The 23535-nt window shown below is 44.9% G+C and overlaps 1 protein-coding gene across 2 annotated transcripts; it reads left to right on the forward strand.

The window, feature by feature from the left end:
• The first annotated feature begins 601 nt into the window (after window positions 1–601).
• KCNG3 (potassium voltage-gated channel modifier subfamily G member 3) lies at window positions 602–22627 on the forward strand. Of its 2 annotated transcripts, none has more exons than XM_079968837.1 (2): window positions 602–1526; window positions 18677–22627. In XM_079968837.1, the coding sequence occupies exons 1-2, from the start codon at window positions 793–795 to the stop codon at window positions 19320–19322; spliced, it is 1380 nt and encodes a 459-aa protein (XP_079824963.1). In that variant the 5' UTR covers window positions 602–792; the 3' UTR covers window positions 19323–22627. The 2 variants fall into 2 exon arrangements, with proteins under 2 accessions (XP_079824963.1, XP_079824964.1); XM_079968838.1 differs by having other exon boundaries at window positions 602–1493.
• Window positions 22628–23535: the final 908 nt, after the last annotated feature.

Genomic DNA, 23535 nt, shown 5'->3' on the forward strand with positions numbered 1-23535 from the left:
TGAAACCTGCCCCCCCCCTCGCGCTCCAGGTCCTTGATTCCTCGAGGAAAGTAAAAGAGCAGCTTCTGCTCAGGTGCCTCCGTCTTCCTCTCCGCGCGGCGCCGAGCGGGAAAGAGAGGCAGCTCGGCTCGCTCTCCGCCCGGGAGGGGAGGCGGGAGGGAGGAGGCGTGTCCCTTCCCCGCCGCCTCTGCCCTCACTCCGAGGAGACGCGCCGCCGTGTCTCTCAGCCTCGCGCCACAGAAGCAGGGAGCGGCGCGGCGCCTCGAAGGCTGCGCGGCGCAGCCCGGAGCTGTCCAAACTTCGCGGGACTTTGCCTCGCCTGCCTTGCCAAGCCATGCCCTTCGCGAAGCCCGTCTGGGCTCTCTCGCGGCGCGGCGGCGGCGGTGCCTCGCCACAGCCAGCGCCGGGCGACGCGCGACAGGGGCGCACGGAGTGGCCCGCCGCCCCTCGGTGAAGCCCCCACCTCACTCGCCGCCGCGCTCTTCCTTCGGGCGCCTCGCTCGCTTTCCCTTCCGAGGGACTCCGCGCGCTCGCTTTCCCCTCCGAGGGGGGCCGGGCGGCGCGCGCTCCGCTTGGGAACGGGACGCCGCCCCTCCGAAAAGAAAGAGCCGGAGGGCAGAGGCATTGAAGCGCGCGCTCTAGACGGCGCCGCTTCGAGGCTGAGCGAGGAGGAGGAGGAGGAGGACCCCGCCCTTCCCCGGCGCGCACCTCGGGGCTGCTGAGGGGCCGCGCGAGGCGCCCGTCCTCCCCCGCTCGCCGTCTCCGCCCTCCCCCGCGCCCGCCCCCCGAGCCATGAACTTTGGCCGGGGGGGCCCGTCGATGGTGGTGTTGAACGTGGGGGGCACCCGCTACTCGTTCTCCCGGGAGGTGCTGAAGGACTTCCCCCTGCGCCGCCTGAGCCGCCTGCACGGCTGCCTGTCGGAGCAGGACGTGCTGGAGGTCTGCGACGACTACGACCGCGAGCGCAACGAGTACTTCTTCGACCGCCACTCGGAAGCCTTCGGCTTCATCATGCTCTACGTGCGCTACGGCCACCTGCGCTTCGTGCCCCACATGTGCGAGCTCTCCTTCTACAACGAGATGGTCTACTGGGGCCTCGAGGCGTCGCACCTCGACTACTGCTGCCAGCGACGCCTCGACGACCGCATGTCCGACACCTACACCTCCTACTCGGCCGACGACCTGCAGGCCGCCGAGCCCGCCGCCGGGGCGGCCTGGGGCAGCGGCAGCACCACCGCCAGCAGCAGCAGCCGAGCCGGCGCCGGCGCCGAAGCCGGGGAGGGCAGCGGCCGCGCAGCGCCCCCGCCCGGCGCCGAGAAGAAGTGGCTGGAGAGGATGAGGAGGACTTTCGAGGAGCCCACCTCTTCCTTGGCCGCGCAGATCCTGGCCACCGTCTCCATCCTCTTCGTCATCGTCTCCATGGTGGTGCTCTGCGCCAGCACCATGCCCGAGTGGCGGGCGGCCGAGAACCGAAGCATGGAGGAGCAAAGCAGGTACACAGCAGACTCACTCAGGGAGCCTTCAGGGTAGGAGGAAATCTTATTCTTAACCCCCCCCCCCCTTCTTCGACGGTGTCCCGTCCGAGTGTGTCCCGTCTCTGTCCTCCTCTCTGCAATGCTCCCTGTCTCCTTCCTCCTCGCCATCTTCATCACCGCGATGGTTGCCTTGCCACCAGTTTCTCCCAAGTGCTGGTGTCACGCTGGAAACAACCATCGGTCAAAGTTCACCTCACCTTCCCCCCTTGCAAAAAGAAAGAAAGAAAGAAAGAAAAAGGTGGGGATAGGGCAGGGGTAGCTATTTCTCAGAAACTCCTACAGAGCGGAAATGATTGCTCAGCTCATTTACTTTCTTGCAGTACTGTGTTGCCTTTTCGTCTGCCAGGAAGTCCCAAGGCAAGGTGTGTGGGGTACATAGCTGTCAACTTACATATGTGAAAATAAGGGATCAGCAGCCTTACCTGTCCCGGGGACAGTCTACGGGATATCTAACAATCTGGGATAGCAGCGGGAAGCAGCAGGAAATGGTGCTGGAATAAGGGAATTTCCCGCAAAAAAAGGGAAGGTTGACAGCTATGGTGGGGTTCCCAAGGTGGGACAGCAAAGATGCTTCTTGGGGGGATTACCCCATCCAAGCACTAACCAGAGCCAGGGAGCAATCCCCTGCATGAGAAATTGCCATAATGCCAGCTGGTGCAAGTTCAGAGAATGTAAAGTTATGCCAGAACCAAACCCTGGTCAGCAGCAGGGCTGCTGCTCTGCCTAAGCCTGGCAGAGGGGAAATAAGCCTTTAAAATAGGTTTCCTGGTCATGTGACCAAACTGAACAGGCTTAGGATTCAGCCTAATTCGCCTCCATTCTGGTCCAGCCCTCACACACACTTTTTTTTTGGGGGGGGGGACACCTTACTGTGGATTCAGCTCAGCCAGCTGATTCAGGATTACACTCGTATATTTTGGGCTGAGCCATGGCAGATCTTGCCATAGGATTGCCCCCTCAGAACTGCTTAGCTTCAGCAAGAGGGTGCCCTCATACGCCTTTAGATTTAGGACCTCACTGTAACATTTTGGATAAGGGGGAGTCAACATTCCAAGACTACAGCAGCAAAGTTTCTGGGTGCCAGTGAGTGATCTGGGATTTGTATTTATTATTATTAATCATAACAATAACATTAAAATGTTTATAAATTGCACTTTCATAGGAAATATAGCAGGGCAGCATAGTTCCTACCCCAACGCCTTCATTAAGAGTCTTGCACAGCCCTTCCTCGAGACATCGGGAAAATGGTATAACAGTAGTTTTGGAAAACTAAACTGGCTGGATTTTATGGACCTGAGAGGCAGCTTCTGAAGTAAGAAGCGGCGCTTCAGTTTCACAGAGGGAGAAATATGCTCTGTCTTTCCACGGAAGGTGTTTTTCCTCCTCCCCATAAAATGGCTAGATAAGCATCTCTTGCAGGGTGTTTCAGTTCACTTGCTTTCAAACTGTGTCTTGAGGAGCCTGTGATTCCTTCAGGGCTTATCAGGGATTATTCAGGGTGAAAATCAGGAATGGCAGGCAAGGTTTCCCATTGCCCATCACTGCTAATATTTCTCTGCCATGTGCAGCTATAGGGGTGTGTTCCTGGTTCAGTTTATATGAGGCAATGCCGATACCCAATGCCTGGCCATTGCAATGGACGAACTGCGTGTGTGCTCTAGCCCAGAACATACTCTGCAATCCTCTGTAGATGCAGCTGAAGTTCCATGGCAGAGGAAGTGCAAGGGTCCTTAGCAGCAAATAAATAGCTTTTTTGGGGGTGGGGGACTTTCACTGAGGGGGAAAGTTTGAAAAACGGTGCTTGAGGTGCATAAGGAACTCTCCCTCCAGGCATTTGGTGTCTTAAGACAGGCAGCTGAAAAGGGAGTTAAGGTAAAACATGCAACAGAAATTTATTTCAAATAAGTAAATGAATCAGAAAAATTTAAACATAGACACACTACAAAAAGGTCAGACCTGTCTTTCAGACTCATCTTCCTCAGTGGACTTGAAAGCTTATTGCAAATAATAAAGGCAAACAATTAAATATTGGCATTAATGAAGGAAACAGAAACAAATAGGGTGGGGAAGTACAAAATTCCAGCTCATCCACAGGTTTTGACTTTTAATTTACCACTGCCCACATGAGGATATACCTCTTCATTGAAATATATGCACTGAACAAATTAAAAAACTAACACACACACACACAAATGCTTGAATTCTGTTAAGGGTTATTTTAACCTTGGTTGTTTGCACATTCTGCCCCCGTCCCCTTGCAAAGCCCACCAGCACTGACTCCCATCTTGCCTCCGCACCTCCTGCTAGCTAACCGAACCTGTGAGCTACCATCTTAATTTCCCGCGATGCCCTGTAGTGACAGCTTGTGGGAAATTAAAATGGCGGCTCCACCCACCAGAGGGCACTTTGGCTAGTGTCTCCTCAAGCCTAGAGCCTAACCCTTTCTCCCCTCACAGTGGGGGGTCTTGATTTGGAATATATGTATGAAACTGCTTTGCCCTGAGTCAGACCATTGGTCAATCAAGCTCAGTATTCTCTACACTGATTGGCAACAGCTCTCCAGGGTTTAGAATGAGTTCATCAACTCTTACAAGCTTTCCCTGGTGGCAACCCAGAGATCTGTATGGTACTTTGCTGGTGCCTCATGTAGCCACAGCTTTTCTAGCCCCTTCTTCCACCTGTCTTTTCATCCATCCTGTCTACCTGGAGTCCTGCTTGTGGCAGCTATCAGAAGAAGAGCAGGGAAGGAATGGGCAGGAAATGCCATGGATACCTGATTTCTCATTGCACCATGGGAATTTAAAGTTGCAGCCTGAAAACCATACTTCAAAGGTTAAACTATGTGATTCTGATGTGGCTAGAAGATGTTTCCCTGCCCTAATCCATGCCCTTGGGCAAATGCTTTGGACATGAAACAGGGTGACCTATATATGTAAAGGTTCTCCAAGAATGACAAAAAATAAATAATTCTGCAGGAATGGGGAATGATTCTCCCAACGCCTCTCACCCACACAATGCATTATATTCCTTTCATTTATTTATTTCGTAAAATTTATATACATCTTGAGTGTAAGAAAAAAAACCCTCAAAGCAGTTTTCAACGAGGAGAAAACCCAGTAAAATTATCCACAAAAGTACGGTAGTTAAAAACAGCTATTAAAACATTGAAAGAATAATTAAAATCAAAGATAAACTAAAGAACCAGATCAAAACACATGTCAACATTCTACGTATCTGAGTAGGTTTGCCTAAACAAAGGAAGTTTTTAGCAGGCACTAAAAAGAGTACAGGGAAGGCACCTGTTTGACATCAATACAGAGAGGGTTCCAAAGTAGGGGTGCTGCCAAACAAAAATACCAATTCCTTACAAATGCAGAACAAGTATATGTGGCACCTGTAAAATTGCCAGCTCTTATTATACAGCAACCTCTTTCTCCCATTTAGCATAAAGAAACTTTTTTCTGGGCTTGTACCAAGTAATGTTACACCAAGCAAGTAAAGTAGTAACTTTATTAAACCAGTTTCTGTCAGTAGAAGAATATACATTCTTTAGAGTGATGCAGAATTCTTCGTTTGGCTGATAAAATGGACAATTCTGTGAAATTTCATTCCTCCTACGTTAATCCAATAACAGTCTTATTGAAATTATTATTATTTTTGGTTCCAGATAAGAGAGGAAAGCACGTGTGGTTTGCTTGTTTCAAATTATCATCTACTACTGCAGGAATTTGCTGTTGTATAGAAAATAACGACCTAGCCCTGAAGCATCTCTTAACTTTTGAGCTTTTGATCTCGCAGCGCTCCAACCATGGCTGCACTCATTGTTGAGGTCCTGTTTTAAAAGCTGGGCACTAGCAAGACTGAATAGGGATTGTGGCACCTTTGGTCTCATTGCCATATGGATGATATCTGCTCCCTTTGAAGTTTATGGGACTTTATTGCTAATTTCACTTGTCTCCTGCTGCTTCCCTCCTTCACAGTCGGGGAGCCATTGAAGCACCTTTATAAAAGAACTGTCTTTCATTTTAAATAATCCTCCCACATCTAAAGATACACTCTAATTAGTAAGCTGGGAAGTTAGGCATTTTAGATAAAACTTCACAGAGGCATGACTTTCCCACAACAAAACTTTGGCAAGCTAGTTTGGGTGGGTGGGGAGAACACTTGTTTTCGATGTGGGTTTGGAAGAAAACTGTCCATGATGTCATATTTCTGAGAAAACTGCCACTATCTGACTTTGTTCCAGTGCTTTATGTACACGTTACTCTTTCTTTAGAACTTCTTGCTTCCCCTCCTAGAAATAGTTCTGGTTTGATAAGTAATTATTTTTAAAGGCGTAATGAATTACTGGAATGAATCTACAGTCAAATGAAACTGCTGCAAAAAACCCCAAGCAAAGTACTTCAAATTGAGCACAACTTCATATCCTTAGACCTGGGCAGCCTCTTTAGTATTTAATATCAATCAGATCCTAGAGGATTTTTTTTTTTTAAAGAGCTTCTTGTGGTACTCATATACAGTATTGATAAAAGTGCCGTGGGTGCCAGCACAAAATGGCTGCTGACAGCAGCAAAATAAGAAGTGCCAGTACTCTGTGCTAGTGAGTACTATCACAAAAAGTCCTGGTTACTACACATTTTTAGTTTATTTCTAGATTTGAACCAGATATTTTGTAGGAGGAAAAATAATACAGCCTGGGTGGGGATGGGAAGAATCTTAATAGAAATTGAAATAGATATATAAACCAGTGCTATTGACAGATTTAGGGGAGAATGATTTTCAGGTGTCTTTTATAACAAAGATGCAACAAACAACGTATCAGAATGAATTATGATTATAATATGCAGTAGTAAGATAAACTAGGGGTGAAATAATTGGGCTGAGAGAGATATCTTTTACCCTTGGCCTTTACTCAAAGGCAGGATTTTCCACTTCAGATCCTGAGCTGGCATCTTCTTAATATCAGTTTTCATTCTCGGACTCTGTGTCCTCAGCTATATCTCTTAATTTCGGCTGAACTTGTGAAGCAGCCTATTTTTGCTGTACCTTCAAAAATCCCATGGGTTTACTCTGGCCATGAATTAATGAAAGCAGCTTTAAAACCGAACAGTGGGAACTTTTGACTTCAGCTGAAAATTATTAACTAGGGCCAAGTCCCATAGGAGTGGGGTACACATTAAATTGTCGATAGCTTCTTCTACGAGCATGAAATATGGGGCAACTAACTGTCTCTTTATTAATGGACTGTGCGCACCACGGAAACATTCTGTACAGAGCCACATATGGTACATGTCCACTATATTCATGCAATTGAAAACAACCCACATGGTGGGTGCCACAGAGATGACAATGTAGAAATAGATGGCGACACAGCCGATTTTGGACATATGCCTAGTGTGAAGTGACTGTTAGCTGTTACAGGTGTATGAGTATCTTTAAGAGTGAACTTCAAAACAAAAGGTAGCATTCAACTAAATTTTACTCAGAGTAGACCCATTGAAATTAATGCGCATAGAACTGTGGAGTTGAATGGGACCCCCAGAGTGCTCTAGTTTAACCTCCTGCAATACAGGAGACTAAGGTGCATTAATTTCAGTGGGTCATTCTGGGTAACACCTACATGACTACCATCCAGAAAGAAAAGGGTTTTTAAAAACAACAACAACAACAAACACTAATATTCTTCTGTCCTTTGCCTTCACCTTGAGCAAATCTTTGCTGATTGAAGGTTGTCACGCTTAAAAGGAACTGGGGGGGGGGGGGGACTTGGCCACCTTTTAATTATCCTTTTTTCCTGATCAGACCTAATTTTCTCTCACTAATAATTTGTTTTTAATTTGCTTAGTGCCAAGGTCAGTCTTCCAAAATCACACATATCTCTGCTCATCTGTTCATACAGTTCTGCAAATTTCATTTATAAGGTGTTAACAGCCTTTCCACAAGTCAGTTAACAATGATTACTAATGTGACTCGATTCTAACACAGGGCATTTCTGAATTATCAGTTTATTTCAACCAATTCCTAGGAGTCAAATGAACACAGAAAGATAATTAACAAGAGGCCATTTCTGCACTGTCATCTCTGCTCCCCATAAAACTTGGTGCTGTTTCAACTTCAGCCCTGCTGGATTTGTGGGTGACTAGTGGCCCCAGGTGAGGACTTGCATCCCCATTGGGGTCAGGCATTTGCACCAAGCTCAGAGGACACAGGGTGGGCATCTTGGGGCACCTCTACAACAGCTTCCTATCCAGATACCCGCAGGCCCTTATTGGCTAGTCTCCATGACATCACTCCTGGTTTTGACCTCTGCACCATTTTCTGGCCTTTAAAGAGTCAATGTCAGAGTAATTAAATCAGTGTTTTACTCCATCAGAGGCTAGGTGACACCCTCCCCAAGTACTACTTATTCCGTCTTTTTTTAAAAAAAATTGAAACAGCAAGCATTGGTCGTCCTTCTTTTGTTGCTTGAGGTTTAGTTTTATCAAGTTCTTTGCACAACCCCATCCTCATTCCCCCTAGCACTGGAGTACAAATATCCATTCTGAGTTTTTTTGTTCAATCCCTGGCATCTGCATGTAGGGCGAGGGGACAACCTTTTCTGAAATTCTGGAGACACTGCTTGTCAGTGTAGATAATACTGAACTACATGGACCAGTGGGGTGTGACTCTGTATGTGGCAGGTTTCCATGCTCATAGCTTCTCTGTTCGTGATGCATACAAATATATGTTTTTGATGCATACAAATAAATCTTCCAGGCAGGATTTGGGAGATTTTGAAACGTTTCCATTTGCAGGGTGAAGATAGAAAATTGTGGGAGTGGGAGAGTCTGTGTGCATGTGTATGAAGTTTTGTTTTTAAAGCAGAGATTCTGAATGAAATTATTACCAAATTTCGCTTATTACTCTTGGTACTGGCAGGTTAACAGAATGGTTAAGCCGTACATTTGGCAAGAAATGGAGCGGAACATAAAACCGCATAGTACCAAATAAAAGAGTAGATAACTTTACAAAATAAATAAATTATTGAGTTTCAGAACAAACACAAAAAATATACAGTATAAAACTATACTGTATGTATTCAGAACTCAAAAGACATGAGCCCCTTTCCATGAACTGTCCCCCTCCTCCTTCTCCAGAGAGCTCAGTGTCATCAGCACAGCCAAAGCATATCCATAAGTACTTGGTTACAGCAGGAACAGATAAGAATAGCTGATCATCTCGCACTTTTCAGAGGTCGCTGGTAAAGCAGACCTGGCAGTATCCAGTCCAAAGCCACCTGATGTTCTTTCCAGCTGGAAAGCTGACAGGCTTCTCAAAAGAAGTAGCTGCAGTTTCTCCCTGTAAGAGAGAGCAAGCGAGCGAGCGAGCATGGAAACAGCTATAATGGGTAACCATATTGAGCTCATTGCTAGAAGCAGTACAACCCCCGCTCCCCCCAAGACAGTAATCATACTCTGCTCTCTTGTGTGCCCGTGTAAGAGAATGGAAGGGTTAAGTGGAGAGTTCAGGATGCCCAGAAAACTTTAGGTGGAGAAGGTGTGGTGCCAGGTTAAGAGGGAAGCACAGTGTAAGATAAATGGGGAGGGAGTGGGGTACTGTGGACAATTGCCAATAATAGTCCTACTCAGAGTAGACTCAGTGAAATGAATGGACGTAACTAACAATTCCATTAAATTCACTGGGTTTACTGTGATACATAACCTGAGTGTGAAATGATCTATCATCTATCTACCCACCTACCTACCTTTATAGCTCCATTAATCCCTGTGTGATTTCCTGGAGCCTCTGCTGTAAAATAATTTAATAGGGCAAACTGCCCTCTAAAACAAGCAGATGAACACCAAACATTTGCCAAACCTTGCAATAAAAGAGATTGCAACCAAACACAAGGAAGAACTTTTCTGAAGAGTAGTACTCCACTGGTTTCGCTTGAGCCCTCTCCCTTCTTTTAGCTTTTGCAAATTTAACATTCGCTGTTCATATTCCTCTTGCTCCCACATAGCAGATGGCTGACGAGGGTGCCTTAGCCTTTCTGATCTATGCTCTCTCCCATAAATTAACCCAGGGCATGACTTACTGAAATGCATGTTGTGGAAAATCTATCTTAGGGTAGCTTTTTTCAGTGCTTTTCCATAACAGGTCATTTGGAGCAATTCGACACGATGAAGCCATCTTTAAACACACACACCGTTCCTGTGATGCCAATAAAACTGTCTTGTACATGTTTTTTTTGGAAACTTTCCCCAAGGATGTGCATGCGCAGCAAGAACAGACTGTCTCACCCAACACCTCACTCTGTATGCTGGGATTGTGATTTTTTAAGGGTATGTGTTTTACCGAAGGCACAGTTTACTAACCATAAAACCCCTGGGTTCTTAATCTCAACTAAAGCCCAAAGAGCTGCTACTGGAAACACAACACATTATCATTTGTGGAGAATATTTATCCCCCATTATAAAATTGATCTCTGTAAAGATATTGAATTCCTATGAGCGCCAGTAAAATATGTCAGAAGGCGGTAGGACTGCAGAACATTTAAACGTGAATTTAAAAAGAGATAAAACTGTTCTAGGCGTATATCCAGTTTGGCAAGTCCTATTCTATAGCTCCCTTTTATTTCTGGCTTCCATTCTAAACTTCTTTAAATAGAGGATTGTGGGTGGCTAATGAAAACTATAGGCATAACTTTAAACATATGGATATACTGTAGCTTATCTTCTGCAACGCTGTGTGTATTTCAGAAGATGCTCCTCAGAGTAATTTACCCCTTTATTTACACTGCATACTGACCAGAAAAAGGTACACTGGGCTTGCACCACATTGAAATTGGTGTGTTTTAAGTGGTAAGTTATGTGATTAAGTCCCAGACAATCCGGCAAAAGTGAAGAACTATCAAGGCCTGTTCGAACGAGAGAGCTAACCAGATTGGGGCTTCAGTTTTGGTCGAATTGTGTCCATAATTTAATCCATATTGCTCATTGTTTTATCTGACTCCAGTAGAACATCCTTGCACATATATTAGAGATCAGCAACTAGGGAGTCATGGGGCTTTGGGTCTTCTGTCCCTCTGACACAGCCTTGGCCAACATAGTGCCTTCTAGATGTTTTGGACTGTAAGGACAATCACAGTATTGTGCTGGGAAGAGAGGAACCTCTCCTCCCAGGCCAGTGCGATCACTTTTAATTTACTTTTTTAAAAATAATATTTATGTTTCCTATTTAAGACACCTTTGGGTGTAAGATGACACACATATAAAGCTAGAATAATAATAATAAAGTTCTCTGAAGAGCCAAGACAGAGATTTTTGTGGTGTTTGCTGTGTGTGTCTGCATGAGTGCTGTGTATGTGGCAAGTATGGGTGTGCTGTGTGTGAGAGTAAGTATGGGGTGCCATTGCTCCCATTGGCAACACCCTCTTTCACTTTGGTCTTTTGCACTGCTGGCGAGTGGCCCTCAGAGGCCAGGCCAATAGCAAGTGCAGCCCTCAGGTCAAGAAAGATTAGTCACCCCAGTACAAACTTGTCAGCTTTGGAGATAGACCTAGTGAATGAGCAATGTAGCATTGTGAGTACCATTTGGTTGATTCCAGTTTTGATTCTACAGCTGGATTCAGGCACTGTGCAAAACCATGGTTTGTGCTAATCATAGTTAGGAACTCATACAATGGTTTGAGCCTTGGGAACTTCTTTTTGTATGCTTTTGTTTCCCATCTGCTTCATTTGTAAGATTGCTCCCATTTCCACTTGTGGTTTGTTAATGGCCTGTGAATTCATCCATAACTGCAAACCATAGTTAGCACAAACTGCTGTTTGCAAACCAGCTTCAAGCTTTATATTCTGGTTTGTGAGCCCCAAACAATCCACTGCTTGTGGGAAGGATGGGATTCAGATATTAAAGCAATTGATGGATTTGCAGTTAGCCACTCGCCTGGTTAACTGTGATCAGAGTCCAGATGGCCTTCAGGCTAGGGTCCCATGCAGGAGTGGGGAATAGCCATGTGGTTCTGTTATTCTCCCTCCTCTCTGTAGTGTTACCATGCGACCTAAATGCTTTGTTTCTTGTAGGGTTGAGGGGCCATAGCTCAGCACGAAAGCACATACAGAAGGTTCCAGGTTGCGTCTCCAGCTAAATAATTTGAGATAGTAGGGGTACGGGAAAAATAAACATCTCCTGATGATGCCTTGGGAGGCAGAGTGGACAGTACTAAGGCAGATGAACCAGTGGCCTAATATTGCATAACAATCCTTACCCAAGCTGAATTTCAGGAGGAACAGTCATGGATTGTGGGAGATAGTGACCCCTCTTTACAAAATGGATGCATCGCTGTGCTAGATAGTATGAGCATCTTAGGCATACTTCTTTGGAAGTTAAGTGCTAATTGGATCTTCCTTCCAAACAAATGGACTGAAGCTCAAATTCACATTAACTTGTAAGCAGCTGGAAAAATGCCATTTACTGACTTCCATGAGATTTTGCCTAGGTAACAGCTGGAGGCTGGAGGGGAATTTACTGGTGTTTTCTAGGGTTTCCTTGATTTGGGAATACAATCATATTCTTGCACAAACTGATGTAGACTAGTTTAATCATGTGCTGTCTTGTCTTCTGTTTTCCCCCTTCGTGTTTCTTGTCCTGCATATACTGTGTTTTATTCAGACATTTAGTGGACGATGAGGCCAAACCTCTGTTTCCCCCCGTTTTAATGCTCAACAAATTTACTGGAGAATTTTAGACAACCTCCAAAGGGAAAAATGTGCAATTTGCAACTGAAAGATGCTTTGACAGCTCGGAATGTAATTACTTTTGAGTACAACAAACTAGCCTTATTAGTGATTTTTAAAAGAATTCTCAGGCTGTCTGAACCAGTCTATATGTAAAATAGGCTATTCTGTTTGGGTCTTATCAGTCAGAGCAGAAAATTAAACAAAATGATTGGTTTATAGTAAAGAAGAAGAAGAACCCTAGATTTTGAATCAACAGACAAAGAATTGCATTAAAATAACTTTTATTAAAAGGCTGATAAATACTCCAAATTAGAGAGTTTTAGACAAGGACTAAATTAACATTCAACTCAAGTGCAATCAACACAAAAGAAAATTGAATGGCCATATGCGTTGGAATATGTAGATGTTGGGAATATGTAGTTTCTCAGGTTTTCTTAATTTAACTATGACAGCATTCACAAATGCTGAATTCCAGTTTTTTGTTTAAAGACAGCCTCACTGGAATTAAATATACTAACAGTACAATCCTACACACATCTACTCAGAAATAAGTACCATAGCATCCAATGGAGCATAGTTCTAGGTAAGTGTGCAGGATTGTAACCTTATAGCACAATCATGTCTATTCAGAATGAATCCTCACCGGACTCAGTGGGTTTACTCCCAGGTAACTGGGTATGGGATTTACAGAATTCAGTGTGGCCTTGCTCCTGTACCCACTTATCTGGGAGTAAGCCCTACTAAACTCAGTAGGATTTGTTTCTGACTATAGGAGAGCACCACACAATACTGATATTTCCAATATCAGAACAAAATCACACACACACAGTTTTCATCATTACACATAGCAGAGCCTGTATCAAAACAACAGGGATGCCTTTTTAAAAAATGCATTTTTCTCTGGCACCATTCATCTATTTCAGGAGTTCCCAGAACTGAGGTCCATTAGCTTCACCTAGGATGTTCTGCAGCATGTCCATAAAAACACAATTGAAAATCACACAGCATCTAGCGCTGTTACAACAACGGGCACAAAAAGCATTAAGTGATCTGCTGAGGCCCTTTGCAATTTGTGAGTGGTCCACGAGGAAGAAAGTTTAGGAACTATTGATTAATTTTATGATGTAGCTGCATTTTGAAACTACCATCCTGCCACTTGCTTAGGAGAATTCAGGATTTGTTTTTATTGTAAGGAGCGTATATTTGGGCAGGGCAAGCTGTCATAAAAAATGGATGATATTCAGTTTAAATTAGGTGCTGTTAATGCCAGTTGTCACAACTGGGTGAGGCTTGCTTCTCCTATTTCCCTGCTTCATTAGCCAGGCAACGTAGTGCATCGACTGATAGTTTTGGATCAGAACCTGGACGGTGCTTGACCATAGCAGCTTATTTATTTATTATCCATTAATTGTTCTTATGCCCCGCCCTTCTTCCTAATCAGAGCCCAGGGCAGCTGCAAGCAAAACCGCACCAATATACAGAAGCACAAAACAGCAATTAAGGCTACAACAAATTCGCAACAACTTTTAAAGCAGGAGCAGCAAACAGTACATTCTCTCGCCAGCAGTGTGCAATTAACCACCGAATGCCTGGGGAAATAAAAAATGCTTTAAGTGCAGCGGAATTGTGTGCGGCAGAGAAAGGTAGAACGGTCGAGAGCTCCTTTTCACATGGCTTCCTTCTGATTTTTTTTGCAAGCATAATCCTGCATTGGCCTTGGGGAAACTGCAGAGTTGGAAAGGAGGTTTCTTGAGGGGGCGGAGGAAGGATAAGGTTTCTTGAGGGGGCGGAGGAAGGATAAGGTGCATGTAGTGCTTGTGGCACTGTAAAATGTTCATGCTGCCATCTTCAACCAACTTGGACCTTCCTGAAGTTTTGGACTGCACTTCCTTTGGTTGTGCTAACTTGGCCTGATGGATTTGTAGCCTAAAACAGGTGGGGGCACCAGGTTCCCACAGTCCGAGTTACACTGATGCACCAGCCATGGAGGAGTAGGAATCAGCTGCCATCTCAAGGCATTTATTACCATAGCAGTATCAATCACACTGTTTAGCACAGTTGCATCTCTGCTTCTGGATTCAGAGCTATGGATTCTCTTTGCAGTCCCGCAGAGAGTCCTGATGGAGCCACAGTTGCCAATTGCCTCTCTTCCCCACAACACCACCAGTTTGGTGCTGTATGCTTCATATATTCATGAGCACTTGCTATATTCTCCCAGTGATTCATACAAGTCAACAATGGGAAACATGAGCTTTTGAAGAGCATTGGAATCCTTAAGGCAAAAGAGGAATGAGAGTGGGTGGAGTGAGGTTGCAAAATAGCACACGAGGCACTCTTGTCTGTGGAGGCTACAAAGCCAACATATTTTACTGAACCCAGAAAAAGTGCTAAAAAATTTTTTTTCTTTAAAAATACAAAATATGTGGTTCCTGTTTGCAAGCATTCCAGTTGTGCAAAACACTTGGGAAATGCTTTACATGATATAAACATTTCCCTTTTAGTCCCCTGAGGTGAGAGTAGATGTCACATGGATGACAAAAAGTGAACAAGCGGCACTGGGAAGATAGATTTGACCTCTCATTCCACTTGTGCTATGTCTCTGAATGGCTTGCAGGCCAGTCTGGTTGCTGAACACTGCTGTGATCAAAGTGAAACTACGGGGCTACATTTGCCTCTAAATTGTGTGGAAATAGGAGCACGCTGTGTTTCCTAATGTTGCTTTTGCTAGCCTGGAACACAGCAAAAACAAAGGCTGCAGGCTTATCCTCAGGCAACTGTATGTTATATCCATGACGGTGGAGTACCACTTTGGCCACAGGCCAGAGCTCCTCAGGATTTCAGCATACCCCACCCATGGTCCTTCTCTTCAGGAGCTGCTTCTTTCGTTGCTCCACATCCACATCTTGCCTATGAACATTTTGCAAACTTGCAGTGGAGATCTCTCTTACCATGCATCAGGACTTTCATTGGTTCAACCAAGTTGCTCTATAGGCAGTGGATTCTGCTTTTATTTCTGAATCTTGTTACCTGGTGAAAACGGGGCGATGATAGCCTAGTGGATGTGGTGGTGATGCAGAGGAGTTGCTGTTAAGGTAAGTGGTCATCCTTTGAACAAAGCCTGGTCACAGTTTATTTACTGAACAAGATTTAAACACGGTTTGATCGTAATAAAATCTCTCTGCAAGGAAATACACACACACAAAGTTTTTTTTAAAACCAAGTAATTAAAAACATCTAAAAGATAATTAAAAAGAACAGCAAAAGATTAAATCACTTCAACATCTGTGTGTCTGGATAAGCTTCCCTGAACAGAAACATTTTACGGCGAAAAGAATACAGCGAAAGTGCTCGTCTGATGTCAGTAGTCAGAGCGCCAAAATGCAGGTGCTGCTGCACTCAAAGATTGATTTCTTAAAACTCTGGGACAGATATTATACAGCATGTGCCCTTGCTGAACATCGAAGCACTTGATTGGGCACATAGGTTGAGTAAGGAGATATCTCACAGATAAACTGGTCTCAAGACGTTGAGGGCTCTAATAGCAACACCTTGAACTTAGTCCAGTAACAAATTGGCAACTAGTACAGATCTCTCAGCAGAGGAGTTACATGCTGGCAGGGTCTCACTCCTGCCCGCAACTGTTTTGCAGCATTCTGCACTAACTGTAGTTTCCGGATCAAGTGCAAGGGAAGCCTCACATAGAGTGCATTGCAGTAATCCAGTCAGTCACCAGTGCCTGAACTGTTGTCAAGCTCTCTAGTTCAAACTGTGTTCTGCCAGTCTGTGTAGCTGATCCTCCAGAGGGAGTGCAACCCCATCCAGGACAGACAATTGACTATTTTTTGGACCACTCACACACACTGCCTCTGTCTTGCCACGATTCAAGCTCCGCTTATTTCCCTCCTGCATCCCACCACCACGTCCCGGTCCCAATCCAATTCCCGCATAGCCATTCCCAATTCAGATGTTGTGGAGAAACAGAGCTGAGTATCACCAGCATACTGATGACATCTTGCTCTCAAACTCCTAGCAGCTTCACATAGATGGGAATAAAGTAGTGCCCTGGGGCACAGCACAATTGCCATGGGGGTGAAAAGCACTCTTCCAGTGCTGCTGTCAGGACTTGGTCCTGTAGGTAGGATCAGATCCACTGCAGCAGAATGCACCAAATTTCCATTCCTTGAAGCCTGTCCTGGAATGCCATGAGCAATGGTATTGAAACCCATAGAGAGATCAGGAAGAAGGAGCAAGGTTGCAACCCCCCTGACCCACTCTCTGAAAAGGTCATCCATCTGGGTAGCCAAGGACAGGCCTGAACCCAGAGTAGAATGGATGTAAATAACCTTCAACATCCAAAAATGCTTGCAGATGCCCCAGCACAATGCTCTCCATCACTGATTTCCCATAAAAGTTATTCCAGTCCAAGGAGTCCGGGGCTGGTTTCTTTAGGAGTGGTACCACCGTCTCTTTCAAGGTAGCAGGGACCGCATCCTCACACAACAAAGTGTTGGACCCCAGCCAGGCGAACCCTCTCTGCTAGATTTCATAAGCTGAGAGGGAGTCAAGAGTGTGCATTGCCATGAGCATAGCCACCAGCAACTTCGTCCACATCAGCTGATTGCAGAAGCCGAAACGTATCCCACAAAACATCAGCGACTATTGCATTGGGTACTTCTTCTGTAACTGCGGCAACTGCAGAGTCAAGGTCAGTCTGAAGCAAAGCGACTTTATGCTCAGAGTGGGCAGCCAGTTGGTCACAACCGCTCCTTGGATGTTCCAGGGGCCCCTCCTCCAGAGTGGGAGTGAGCAATCTCTGGAACATCCACCGGTTCAGCTAACAGAGGTTGCAACGCAAGCTGCAGAATGAGCAACCTTCACAGCCCTCATTGCCACAAGTTAGGCAGGATTGTGTTCATGAGCCAGTGTTCGACAGGCTTTGAAACTCCCGTGGCGTGATATGTTTATTTCGTAAGTTATCTGTTCTGTATTGCTTTTGTAATTTATATTACAAAAAGCAATATAAAGCACATGAAGCAAAACATTAAAATGATTTTCAGAAGCTACACACAAAAAAAGCCCATGTCGTTAGCAGCATCATTAAAAACAACTTAAGCCATCAGCCCCCAAATTGGCTTTACTGCCTGTGCAATGCTGACTGCGTACGATTAGAAAGTTTCCACCATGTTTGAACAGGGCATTCAGTTTGAATCAGAACAGCCAATGCTGTTTTAAAGGCCCCGTTCCTGCTTTCCCGTCACCTGGTAATAACTGTATCTGGTGCTCTGATTTAAGGATGTTGGTAACACAGCGTTCAGTTCAATTCAGTGACTTCAACCACCTTGGAGAAATGCTTAGGCTGTTTTACAGTTGACTGGTAATTATTCATCTGGGAAATCATTTTAAAAGGGCCTAGAATAGAGTCCTGGAGGGGAATAAAAGTGCTGACTAATTTGATCTAAATGCAGGAGTGCTGATCCCGTGCACGCACATGCACACATTTTGTCAGCTTTTTCTCCAGTGTACCATGGCCCACTACTGATACCTAATAGTTTTTGGTAGTATTATTGGTTTGCTTTCCATCCTTCCCTTCCTCCCAAAGGAGTCCAGGGCAGCAAACAACAAAGCTGCTAAATTATACAATTAGAAACAAAATGGAAAAAATGGAAAACAAACATTAAGGGCATCTAAAATCATTTAGAAACAGCCACGTATCTAACAGCCCCATGGCTAATAATTTCAAGGTTGCCGGAAACTGTATCTTTCAGCTATCAAGTGCCTATGTGAACAGGAATGTGTTCCAATGCCTCCTGAATGTTAATGAATGAGAGAGGGAGACACACCTCACCAGAGAGGGCATTCCACAAATGGGGAGCCACCACCTCAAAGGCCCTGTGGTGGGTCAGTGCCAACCAGGCAGCACCAACAGAGCCTCTCTTGTTGAAAGTAGAGCCCAAGTTTGCTGATACTGGAAGAGGTGCTCCTTAAGGTACTCGAGTCCCAAGCTGTTTGCCAGTACTTGATCTAATGTCGTCAGTTCCTCAATTTCTTAGATATTAGAGGTTCATTTTTGACATGTCTTAAGAGTTTAAATAAATGCATACAATCAGAAAACATAAAATCAGGCATAGTGCATTTACTAAGAAAAATATGTTTCTATTATTCTCCCCCCAAAAAGCCATCTGTATGTAAAAATCCAGGCTTTAAGAGAACAAGATCAAGTGAGAGGTGTTTCTGGCAGCCTCTGCCGCTAGAAACCTATTATTTGTGAGCTGAATCAAAATCCAGTAAAAAACTTATTTGGCATGCTTGTCTGCTAAAAGTCTGAGACCGTGTCAGTGTAATAGCGTCCAAGTTCAACTGACCAACCAACCAAAGTTACTCACAGGAATTGAATTGTTTTGCTTGTGTTTCTTTCAACAGGATAATTGAAGCAATCTGCATAGGCTGGTTCACTGCAGAGTGCATTGTGAGGTTCATCGTCTCCAAAAACAAGTGTGAGTTTGTCAAGAGACCCCTGAACATCATCGACTTGCTGGCAATAACTCCCTACTACATCTCTGTGCTGATGACCGTTTTTACAGGGGAGAATTCTCAGCTCCAGAGGGCTGGAGTCACCTTGAGGGTCCTGAGAATGATGAGGATTTTTTGGGTGATTAAGCTCGCCCGCCACTTCATTGGCCTTCAGACACTTGGCCTGACCCTGAAACGATGCTATAGGGAGATGGTGATGCTGCTCGTCTTCGTCTGCGTTGCTATGGCGATTTTCAGTGCGCTCGCCCAGCTCCTTGAACACGGGCTGAAATTAGGGAAGCCCAACGAAGGCTATGCCAGCATCCCGGCTGCTTGCTGGTGGGTGATCATCTCTATGACCACGGTTGGTTATGGCGACGTATGCCCCGTCACCGTACCCGGAAGGATTCTTGGAGGGATTTGTGTGGTCAGCGGGATTGTGTTGCTGGCCCTGCCTATCACTTTCATCTACCACAGCTTTGTGCAGTGTTACCATGAGCTCAAGTTCCGGTCTGCTAGGTACAGCAGGAGCCTCTCTGCCGAATTCCTCAATTAATGGATAGCACAACTGCATTTCGTAGCAGCACTTATTATGTTGAAGGAATCAACCGGACCCTCCTTGTTTCTTCCCTGTTCCTGGTGACTGACAGGAGGGGCAATGCCCTATGCCCTTAAAGGAATGCTTTCCCTCTCTCCACCTGCAGGGTGACCACTTTCTCAATGCAGGGATGAAAGCAAAGCACTCATTTCCTTAGTCTCATCGCACACGAGTGTCTCCAGCTTGTTGGACATTGCAGGCGGTATGCACTATTTAGAGTGAAGCACATGCATTTAAAATATGTCTTTGATTTTGATGTTCTCATTCATTTCAAGGTCTGTTTTCAGGAGCACACACAGCCCAGAGACTCAAGTGACCAAGCTTGGCGCACCCAGAGTGGGTGGGTGGTATTTCTTTTTTAAAAAACAGCAGCTTTTTGCATCATATGGCTAACCGCTGTTGAACTTGGCTGTGGGTGTTGCAAAAGCCATTTGTGATTTGATTTGGGGTGAGAAGGGTCTTCTTTGCAGGGGGAGAAGGTTAGCAGTCTTGTTTCTCCTGAACAACGCACTGGGCATCTCAGTGAAGCTTTCCATGTTGTGCTGTAAGTTGTGATGACTGGGATCCTGAAATCATCTCTCTTTATTGGGGTTTTTTCCAGCAGCCTCTTTGACCAGAGACAATAATGGATAAAGAAATGGAGAATGTCAACCTGGTGCCTTCCAAATGCTGTCAGTCTCTTAATTCCCAGCAATTCTTGCTAGCTTGGGCAATAATCAAGGATGGTGGGAATTGTAATGCAACAACATCTGGAAGGCAATTGGTTGAGGAAGGCTGATATGAGAAATTATTTCTCTGCCCTACTGCTTCCTGCTCTGGGAGCCAGTGTGGTGTAGTGGTTAAGAGCGGTACTCTTGTAATCTGGTGAACTGGGTTCGCGTCTCCGCTCCTCCACATGCAGCTGCTGGGTGACCTTGGGCCAGGCACACTTCTCTGAAGTCTCTCAGCCCCACTCACCTCACAGAGTGTTTGATGTGGGGGAAAAAGGGAAAGGAGAATGTTAGCCACTTTGAGACTCCTTAGGGTAGTGATAAAGTGGGATATCAAATCCAAACTCTTCTTCTCCCCTGGAAAGGTGTTTGTTTTTACTTGGTTAACCAATTGTAAAACTTAAGTGATAATCTCCTCTTAACATTGGCTCTGCTTAGAACAGTGGTTGCCTGGCAGTGTTAAGAAGAACCTTTGGGTTCCCTTAAGAGCTTATCAAGGGTTTCCCCAGTGATGAGCTCCATAATGGTAAGACAAGCCAGGACATTACTAATAGTCTCCCCCTGCAATGCATACAGATGGTATTTTGGTGCGTTTTGAGGTTTCAGCTGAGTTGATGGCAAAGCTCAGCAGGCCTACAGTCCCAGATGTGAGAAAGCACCTTAGAAGGGTCAGTGAACACACGTTTGTCTCTCACACAGGGCTTCCTCTGCAGATGAGTCAACGTAGAAAGGGTTTGCATAATATGAAAAGTTTGGAAACCATTGTGTTCCAAATGCTTGAATCATCACCTAATTTAATCATCAATTTGCATGGTAAGAAAAGGGAATCCTATACAGAAAGATCGTTTATTTGGAGCCCTATTATTCCCTGAACATTTAAGGTCTGTTGTCTGTTGTACACCACCCTCCTGCCTCACAAGCACCCCATACAGTTGAGGAAATAATCTGATATCCACTAAAGCCGAGCAAATCTGCATTAGCGAAAGTGGAGTTGGCAAAATTACCAGATTCCAGATTTACAAACTGAAATGAGAATCTGGCCTTTTTTCTCCCTGTTGTGCCACATGTTTTCCGGTGAAGCAAGATTTTCTGGCATTCCATTCCTAAATATCTCTGCTCAGAAACAAAGCACTTCATTGCAAGTCAGTGTCTTTAGGTTCAGCGACAAATGTGATTAGCGGGAGAGTGCTGCTATTGGACTTTATAAAAATTCAGTTGCTGACAATGTGATAGATGTATTTAGAGGGGACTCGTGTGTGAGCTATTGCTGAGCCTGAGTTATGTTGCCAACTCTGTTCCATCAGTATGAAAGCATTTGTTTGAAAGCCTTCAGTTTGTTGTTCTTCCCCTCCCTCCTCTTTTTATTAATAATTGCAGTACAGTAGCCAGAGTGGTGGAGGAGATAAAGAGAGAGGGCAAAGTAGTAAAACTCCCTGCCTAGCCCTGAAATTACGTTGGTGGCTCTGGGCCCGTTTCTGTCTCTCAGCCTAGACTTGCTTACAAGGTTCATTCATAGGTTGACGGGAGAATAAAATAATGCCATATGTAGAGATAGCAAGGCCTGGGGGGGGGGAAACTGGGAAAATGGGGGGGGGGGGGACCAGGTTCCCCCGTTTTTCCCCAATGCCATTTTTTTTCCCAGAAAAAAATGAAAAAAAGTGTGTGGTATATCAAACTCTCTTTTTTCAGTTTTCCGGGGGGAAACAGCTTTTAAAGAAACCCGGAAAAAAACCTGGTTTCCCCCCAATTTTTCTGTTTTTCCCCCTGGCTTTCCCATCTCTAGCCATTTGTGAGTTCCTTGGAAGAAGTATAGAAAACAAATGTGGCAATAAAATAAGACACACAGATCTCCCAAGAAAATAATTGGAAGTTTCATACCTGAGATAAGGACTAGTTCTCCACACTATAATGGCAGGGAAATAGGGCAAAGGGAAATCAGATATGCAGCATACTGAGTTCTGGCCCAGGAACCTCTGACCTACGAGCTTCCAGATGCGGTTGGACTTCAGTTCCCATCATCCCCAACCATTGTCCTTGCTGGCAGGGGCTGATGGGAGCTGGAGTCCAAGAACACCTGGGAGGCTTATAGGTTCCCCTTTCCTGGTCCATGGTCTAGTCCAGTCTCTGGAAAAACCTCCTCAGACCACCCCCACCAGTTTTTAATCCTTTGTCCAAAACTGTCCATGCCTCCTTTGTTTTCTTTGCCAACCATAAAACGATTTTCTTTTAAAGGAGAGATTCTTTGGATCATGTTGAACCATGGCATCAGCTGTGCCTCATTGGCAGATTTGCAGACTTCATTTATATATAAATATATTGCAATCAAATGGGGATTTGTTACCCCTGTCTTTGATAGCAATCTTTATAGAAGGAAGCCATTCAGACCTGATATACTTCAATATGGTTTATTGACTGAAAGGTCAAAAATAAAACGCAGCTCCGCTGATACGGAAAAGAAGCTTTCGAGCTAAATATAAGTTGTGCTATGTAAAAAGCAGTATGTACTCTCTTGTAAATGTAGAACCAAAATAAAGGAATTCTTGTTCTTTTGTAGTGCTGCTTAATGGCGCTATTAATATGACTTAGGAAAGCTGCCATAATAGACCTACGCTGTTTGAACATTAAATATAGGCACAGTCAAGCCAGGACTGTTTGCTGAGAAACGTCAACATGGAACTTCTTTGTTTCATTCAGAGTCTCAGAATCTGTCTTTTATCTGAATTGGTGTGTTCACCTAAAAACAACGCCATTGTGAAATGCTTACTGTGAGTGTGTTTTGGAACATCTCTTGCTGTTGCCATGTGTTCCCATTTAACAGCGTTAGGAATTTGACAGAAAACCAGTTTCAAATTATTGTTTAATTTCAATCTTGAACCGGCTTCCCATCACTTCATGCACAGTTTTTATGTGGTCAGCCAATAGTGCCAGCCTCAGCATAGCAGCATACTCCATGCTATTAACTCCAGGAGGAGAAGGTGTGTGTGTGTATGTGTGTGTGTGTGTGTGTAAGCAAGCTGGTAGTTGCTTTCCTCCCCATGGAGAATCAAGGTGGCATGTGATCTGAGGTTCCAACCAGTCAGAGAGAACCTAGGAAGGTTTTAAATGTATGCCAGGTACTGGTTGGGCCCAGAAAGACAGATAAGATCATACTAATTTTTGAGCGTGAGCAGTTTGCAAGCACCAAAGAAACTGATCTAAGGGAAGGACCATAACTCAGTGAGAGGGCATTGGTTTTGCATGCAGATAATACCAGGTTTAATTCATGGCATCTGCAGGTAGGGTGGAAAACCCTGGAAAGCCTTTGCCAGTCACTGTAGAGCAGAGTTTCCCAAACTTGGATCTCCAGCTGTTTTTGGACTACAACTCCCATCATCCCTAGCTGGCAGGACCAGTGGTCATGGATAATGGGAGTTGTAGTCCAAAAACAGCTGGAGACCCAAGTTTGGGAAACCTTGCTGTAG

Source organism: Podarcis cretensis, assembly GCF_951804945.1.
Source record: "Podarcis cretensis genome assembly, chromosome: 3".
NCBI lineage: Eukaryota > Metazoa > Chordata > Lepidosauria > Squamata > Lacertidae > Podarcis > Podarcis cretensis.